Here is an 8,479-nt window from a genome sequence, read left to right on the forward strand (position 1 = left end):
AAGAAACAGGTCGCAATTGAAAAAAATCTATTTGTTTATAAATATTTTATTTATACTACTAAATAAATAATTAAAGTGAATTTTTAGCATACTTTATTCGCAAGTTAAGGAAATGACCCACATTTGATCTTTCGTATGAATTTTCATGTCTTTGCTTAATATTGCAGTAGAAACAGTTGAAAAAAGTTACTTTTTTATAATGATACATTTTTTTAATATTCTCGAAAAATTTGCGTGGCATATTGAAATAAAAAAATACGTATCGAATATTTTTGAGTGTAAACAAGAAAAAAAATATTTCACGTGAACAAAAATTTTGGTGGCATAGAGGATTTATTTATAAATGTAGCATAATAATCATGATCAATTAAAATGAAAATATTGTTTTATTTCACAGGAAAATAGGCTTGAAAATAATAATTATAAGTATTATATTATTTATTAGATTATAAAAAAATAAATATTATTATATATTAGCGCCGAGCGAGATACCTTATCATATACTTTATATCATGGTTATCTGGTGTGAATGCACCTTATGTAGTAGGGCATTTCTTTATATACGACACATATTTAATTCGCGTTTGAAAAGTTTACAATAGTTGTCCAATGTTGGATGCTTATACAGTATTTTGTGAAACTAATTTGAGCTCTTTATTTTATTAACTAAACTTTAAATTGTATCCTTTTTATTTTGTCTGTTTTCGAAAAGCTAATCTTCATTTAATTCTTTCACGATTCAGTGAATAAATTTATTACTGATATTAATCGAAAGAAAAAATTCTCTTTGTTACAAAAGCAAGAGAATGGATTGAATTTTCTAGAAAGAAAGTAATGTTTAGCAAATCTTGAAACTAAGCAGTAATATAATTTTCTGATTGTCTTATGTATTCGCGATTATGACTTCCTGTATTTTTCTTTCTTGTTTCCGTGTCAATAGCGGAAATCATGTACACTTACTGCTGATTATAAGCAACGAAGTGTTCTTCCGTAACTGTCTTTTCATTTGGGGTTTTCAACTTCATCTGAAAAGTACAAAAACATATGATGTCATGTAAATAAACATTCAGATAGCTTTTAATATATTGAACTAATTATATGGTACTCGCTTCTCTATATTAAGGGACCGTTCAAAAAATACGTAACGCCGTTAGTGGGGAGGGGGGGGGGGATTCACCTCGAGCACTACGCTAATGTTAAAGTTACATACCTTTACTATAGAAAAAGCGTTACGTAGGGCGGGGGTCAAGATTTCCAGAAAAAAGCGTTACGTATTTTTTGAACGGCCCCTAATGGTGTCCTGGGCTTTCACATAATGTTTATAACAATTTATAATATAATTAACAATTGGGATATAGGGGCCAAAAGGAGAATGTTTGACATTATTGTGAACATTTGTGCTTTGTGAAATGTTAAAGAATATATGTCAGTTCGGTAAACTTGAATAACGCAGATTAAACGTGCCAAGGTTTTCAAAAGCAAACATTATAGTACCTAATTTAATTATTAAAAACTATTCTGTCATTTATGTATTTCCTGGCGGATCGAATGCGTTAAATTTGACATTAGCCCATGTAGAAATATAAATCAGGGTACTACCAGGTGCTGATGAGGTTGCCAATTTTATTTAAGGCCCGGGTACGAAAATCTTATGCTATTTCCATATTTCTAGAATTATATCACGAAATTGATTCAGCTCATTTAAATTTAATTATTTCATACCTTTACAACTTCAGTTATTATAACAGGCCTCAATCTCAGAACAATGATAGGCATTCATGCAGAAATGCCCGGTAATAAGCGTAGAATAGAGAAAAATTAATATTTTCAGATTTCAGCGCAAAAGTGAAGATTATTCTATTATTTTGAATGCGCAATTTTTCCATATACTTAAAATTCCACAATAAGAATAAAATACCTCCTAAACTTATTCACTTCTATATCTATAGCGACCGCCACACAGTTTTTTATTCTTCCAAAGAGAACGTGTTTTCAATATATTTAATTCCTTCTAATTGTACCGGTAACGCATCTCACCAAGATATTTGTTATTCCTCAGAAGTGGACATATTTTGATTTTATTTAATTCCTTCTAATAAGTTCACGAAATATGTGTAATAAGTTGTTTTAATTTCTGCATGCGGAATGTAAATTCTGAAATTTTAATTCTCACCAATTGAACTCTGCCTCTCTAGAGTTAAAATTATTTAAATTCACAAATTTGCATAGATTTCTTTGTTGCATTTTTCAAGACGTTTAAATTAATTATCAAAATATAAATAAATATAAATTTGAATATTTTTCAAATTTATAAGTTATAAAAAGATTTAATAATAAAAATTGGTTAAATAAATGCTTTAGTTAAATTTTACTAAGTCGGTTGAGAGGAATTGGATTTGCACTTTTTCTGTTCCCGTTGGGGGATTTTTAGAGGGAGAAAAAATCGCGTATTCGTAGGAATACAAATTCTTAATTTTTCTGAATTCAACGCTTGTTACCAGGTGGCTTTTGAATGACTTGATCGAACTTGTAAGAAGGAAAACATACTAATCATGCGCATGTTCCTTTGATAGTATTTATAAACAATAAATAAAATCATTCTTCACAGAAAACACTCAAGTTTACAGAAACATGATTCAAAAAGAAGATAAATATAATAATAAATATTTAACCTAGCCTGAGAATCAAGCATTCGAAAAGCTATTAGAAAAGAGGTAGTTTTATGGACATTTATTATTTCCAACACAGATGAATTAATGTAAATATAAAATATATGCTATTCTTACTTTCAATTACTTATTACACTTATTATATAGGCTATAATTGAAAAGACATGCACGTGCCGACATTGTTGACATTCATAGATTGAACGGCGAGAAAACAAAAGCGCGTACGAAATACGCGCGAAAACGGGGCGCTAGATGGAGCGTCACGCGATGCCGCGCAAATTTAAATTTGTATTTATGGAAAATAATTGCAGAAAATAATTATTCACATTATTAATCGGTGTATTAATATTTTCTTGACTATTCAAAAAATTATTAGTAAAATTACTGAAACCGAATATAAATCTACGATAAAATTGTATTAATAATTTTTCATTTTGTTCTATTCAAAAATGTTACATTTGACATTTTCATAATAATCATTGTTTGAAAAAAAATTTTTTTAACTGAAAAGCTTGTCGGTTTTTCGATCGAATTCTACTGAGATCTTTTTTTATTTTTTCACGATCCATTTTTTGGTAAAAGTGTTAAATTTGAACGCGTTTGTACTTAATAGGCATCACATAAGGTATAACAAAGGTGCGCGTCCAGTGTCTTAACTTCGAACCTCTTTTAATACGCCTGATCTTCAACAGAGGCGCTCTTATCTGTATCCTGTTAGAGGCTCTGTAGTAAGGGATGCGCGAAAGGCGATGTGGTGAGGGGAGTTGGAAAGGAAGTTGGAGCCAGCGGTAGAAGGCGCGATGTATTCAAACACGACAAACACTAAGCATATCGAAGGTACCGAAGCGTGATGCTATAGAAAATTTCAATAACTGTACATTATCTGTTGTTGGAACATAAAATTAGAGTTTATTTAAGAAGGTTATTACAAAGTTGATTATTATGGATCTGAGTTGACTCACCTGACGTAAACCATAGTTATGCCATATCGCGGTATCACAGAAAAAAGAAAGTATATATATTTTTGTTTTTGCATAATAACAATTTAAATTAGTCTCCTTAAAAATTTCAACTAAATTTGAATCTAAATTTTATTAATTTTTTTTTTTAATGACTTTTTCTATAAATTAAATTTCGAAAAAATCTTTTTACCACAATTCTTACTATAATGTGATTTTGTGAAATTTTTTTAATGATAATAGAAAATTCCATTTTTAATTTTTTAGATAAAAATTCTTCTTTAAACAAATTTCCTGAACTGAAATTTTGCATAGAAAAATTGATTAAAAATGTTTTCATCAAAGGTATGTCGTTATACGATTCTATCTTAAGAATTCTTTAGCGACGAATCTCGTAAATTTCTTGTATTCCGTTAATTCCACGAATTCTTTTCATTGCATGAATTCCTTGAATTCCATAAATACGCGCGTTATACACTGTACATTAACAAAAGTTTCGGCTCTGTAAAAAATTTTTTTTCCCGGAACAAGTGTTCTTAGAAATGATTTACATTTGCTGTTGTAATTTTTCGCTTTAACAGGCGTCGAGATATCCAGCTACTAGACTTGTATTATAAAATTTCAAGCCATGTAAGGTAGCATACCAATGCCAGAATTTGGAAACTACAACTTTGTGTATTGCAGCGTTACCTTACGTTTCGGAAATAAACTTTCAATACACGTAGTGGAAGTTTCCAAGAGAACTTTTTAACAGTGTATGTATGTATGTATATCTGTCTGTGAACACGATAAATTTTGAAATCATTAATCAATTAGATTGGCCCTTCTTACACTCGTTTAGTGTCGTAAACTGAAAGTCATGTTCATTAGCCAGACATTTTGGATGAAAATTCAAAAAGTGGATACATTTTGAATATTTTTGAGACCATTTTGTTCAAAATTTAAAAATTCTCTGTACGGTTCATCATAGTATTCAAAAGGTCAAACAATTTATCCTAATGACTTTTTCATAAAATCAAAAATTACCAGAGTTATAGCATTTAAAAAATTGGAAAAAAACATGAAAACCAACATTTTAAGCCAAATAGCGAACGACATTAAAAAAGTGAAAAGAAGAAAAAATTTGCTTTTTGAATTAACTGCAAGATTATTATAACAGCTTTCTCAATTTTCTTGAAAAATCTAAAATTCAAATTTTGACAGCATACAAAGAATGAAAAATCCAAAAATTACATTTTTCGATCTAACTATGCAGAATACAGTAAAAAATGAGTACACAAAAATTGTGCATTTGAAAAAGATCAACAAATTTGTTATCAAACACTTTTTGATAGGATGCGTACTTTTGGCTTTAACCATGAAAAACATCCTTAACAGTCAAAAAAATCTGCCGGCTGCGTGGGCATCTTCTTATCACAACTTTTGTCTTTTCATTTATTTTTCGTCTCATGTGTGGGTTTTTAAAAATTAAATTTTTTATGTTTCTAGTGATATTTTTTTACGATTAAAACCAAAAACAGAACTATCAAAAAATTATTCATGTCAAATAAATCATTTTCACATTCTCATCAGAGAAGGTGTTAGATTTGTGTGAAATATGACCCCCCCCCCCCCCCCCCCCCCCCCGCTTTATGTCAAAAAGTCCACGTTTTAAGACCCCTGAATCCGAAAAACAGGTTTTTACAATTGTTTCTTTCTGTATGTCTGTGAGCATATTTTCAAAATTTTTTAGTCCACATTTTTTTATGATTCAAAAATTCTCTGTACACTTGTTCATTAGAGTGGCTCAAAAAAGCTTTATTTAGAGGGCAACGATCCACCTCAATTTCACTTCAAATTCGAAAAAAAATTCTCTAATTTTTTATTATGACTAGGGAAAATGCATAGGGAAAAATCGCTTTTTAAAGTTCTTCGAATAAATTTTTAGGGTTTAAAAAAATGTGACGGGAAAGTATGGGGGCCTGTTTAGAATTATCCAAGGAAGAATTTCATGTATCAGATATATAGGTTTGACAGCCCTAACACATTCCCACGAGTACCTAAAAACTATACCCTTAAAACAAAAAATGTTCATTCTTCATGAAATTGACCTTTTGAGCACTGTATTCTCGTCTTTTTTACATAAAATTATTAATATTGGTCAAGTGAAGTATTTATTATCATTAGCTCATTAATTTTTAATGATTTAAATAAATATAATTTGTTTCAATAATTTTTTTGGTTGAAAATTTCTTTTTTCCCCTTAAAATTATAACTATTAGTCTAGAGGAATCTTTAATAATATTAGTTCATTAATTTTTAATTCCTTAAACAAATTGAATTTGTTTGAATAATTTTTTTTGCAAATTTGTTTTTTCCCTAAAAATTATTATTATTGGTCTAGTGGAATAATCATTAACATTATTTCATTGATTTTCAATTATTTAAACCAATGGCATTTGGTTAAATAATTTTGATTGGAATTTTCGCTAAGTGAACACTATTACTGATGGTCTATTGGAATATTTATCAGTAACAAGTAATATTTTTTATTTAAAAAAATTCAAAAAAATAAAATTAATCAAACAATGTTGATAAATATTCCACTGAAGAAATATTAATAATTTTGAATAAAAAAAATTATTTAATAAAATTTCATTTGTTTAAATTATTAAAAATGAATAAACCAATAATAATGAATATTTCACTAGACCAATATTAATAATTTTAAGTAAAAAAGATGAGAATACAGTGTTCAAAAGATCGATTTCATGAAGAATTGAAATTTTGGTTTTAAGGGTAGTTTTCAGGTGCTCGTGGGTGTATGTTTGCGGTGTCAAACCCATAGGTCTGATAGACGAAATTCTTCGCTGAATAATTCTCTACAGGCCTCCATACTTTCTCGTCACATTTTTTCAAACCCTAAAAAATTATTTTAAAAATTCAAAAAAGCGATTTTCCCCATGCATTTTACATGGGAAACTTCAAGTCAAAACCGACACTTCTAAAAATAAAAAAAAATAAAAAATTAGGGAATTTCTTTTTTCGCATTTGGAATAAAATGGGGGCAAGATAGGAAAAAAATGATGAGACAAACTAAGATTACATATTTTCACCGAAAGTAGAGCAAACAAATTTTTAGTAATGTTTTGATGAAAAGAGATATTTTGGGTTTCACTCGTGTAAAAAACTACGAATTTTTTGCCGACGTTTCGTGAACATTGCAGTTCACATCTTTAGGGCTGACCTGAAACTGAGGTATCTTTCTAAGATGCCTGTGATTGGCCAGAGCGCCCCACCGTGGGGATTGGTCGAACTTGATTGGCTAATCAAGTCTTTTTTAAAAAATCCGGGAGAACGGAAAGCCAAATCGAATTGGTATTATATCCATTGTCCCTATTGATGTTATTAGGGCGTTTTAAGATTTCGATTGCTTCTCTATGTTTTCTTGGAAATTTGTTGTATGCTTTTGCAATGACTGTTGTTTCATCAAATAAAATGTTATTACCTGTTTCGATATGATGTTCAGCTAGTGCTGATTGCGTGAAGTGTTTTAGCCTGACTTTACTTTAATGTTCCTTCATACGCTGGCTCACCGCTCTCCCGGTTTCTCCAATATAGACTTTGCTACAAGAACAAGGGATTTTATATACTCCTGGATCACTGAAGGGTGCCTTTTTATCTTTAGGGTTATTTAGTAGTTGTCCCTACGGTGGGGCGCTCTGGCCAAGCACAGGCATCGTAGAAAGTATACCTAAGAACATCATGGCCTGATACCTCAGTTTCAGGTCAGCCCTGAAGCTGTGAACTGCAATGTTCACGAAACGTCGGCAAACAATTCGTAGTTTTTTATACGAGTGAAACCCGAAATATCTCTTTTCATCAAAATGATTCATCGTGAAAGCATAAAATCTATTATTAATGTTTTGTTTTTACATTCTGATCAGAGAAGGTATTAGATGTGTGTAAAATGTGACATTTTGGATATAAAAGCCAAAAAGTGAGCGCATTTTGAATATTTTTGAGACTACTTTTTTTTTAATTAAAAAATGTTATGTCTTAATTTCTTTTTCATCGCGTGTGAGGGGATTCAAACAATTACATTTTTTATGTTTTTAACGCTATTCTTTTTACAATTAAATCGAAAAACAGAACTACCAAAATATTATTCATGACAAATAAATCATTTTTACATTCTCATCAGAGAAGGTATTAGATTTGTGTAAAATTTAACCCCTCCCCCAGTTTGTGTCAAATGTCCACGTTTTGAGACCCCCGAATCCGAAAAATAGGTTTTTACGAATGTGTCTGTCGGTCTGTCTGTATGTATGTATGCCTGTCTGCCTGTGAACACGATAACTTTAGAAAAAATTATTCTATTAGAATGGCCTCTGGTACAATCTTTCAGTGTCCTAAACTGAAGGTCAAGTTTGTTAGCCAGTTATTTTGGATATAAAATCCAAAAAGTGAGCGCATTTTTAAATATTTTTGAGATTACATTTTTCAAAATTCAAAAATGTTCTGAACGGATGTTTATGGTATTCAAAAAGTGCAACAATTTATCTTCATGACTTTTCTCAAAAAACACAAAATTACCAGAGTTAATGCATTTACAAAATTCCAAAAAGCACACGAAAATGAAGCTTTTAAGCCAAATAACGGATGATATGCAAACAAGGCAGAAAAAGAAAAAGTTTTATTTCTAAATTCCCTACAAGATTATCATAACAACTTTTTTAATTTTCTTAAAAAAGCAAAAATTCTAATTTTGACAGCATAAAAAATAATGGGAATTCCAAAAATTACATTTTTTCATTCAACAATTTCACAGTATTTCAAATATTCTCTAATATGAAAATGCATTTTTAAACA

The 8,479-nt window shown here is 29.9% G+C and overlaps 1 protein-coding gene across 1 annotated transcript in view; it reads right to left on the minus strand.

Annotated features, from left to right (window-relative positions):
- Positions 1–922: 922 nt before the first annotated feature.
- Positions 923–8,479, minus strand: part of LOC117173234 (cysteine-rich motor neuron 1 protein) — a 175,931-nt gene continuing 168,374 nt past the window's right edge. The window contains exon 12 of the mRNA XM_033361696.1: positions 923–1,025. Within this exon, the coding sequence (XP_033217587.1) occupies positions 957–1,025 (69 nt within the window). The 3' untranslated portion in view covers positions 923–956. The remainder of the gene's footprint in view (positions 1,026–8,479) is intronic.

This window comes from Belonocnema kinseyi, chromosome 5 (assembly GCF_010883055.1).
Source record: "Belonocnema kinseyi isolate 2016_QV_RU_SX_M_011 chromosome 5, B_treatae_v1, whole genome shotgun sequence".
NCBI lineage: Eukaryota > Metazoa > Arthropoda > Insecta > Hymenoptera > Cynipidae > Belonocnema > Belonocnema kinseyi.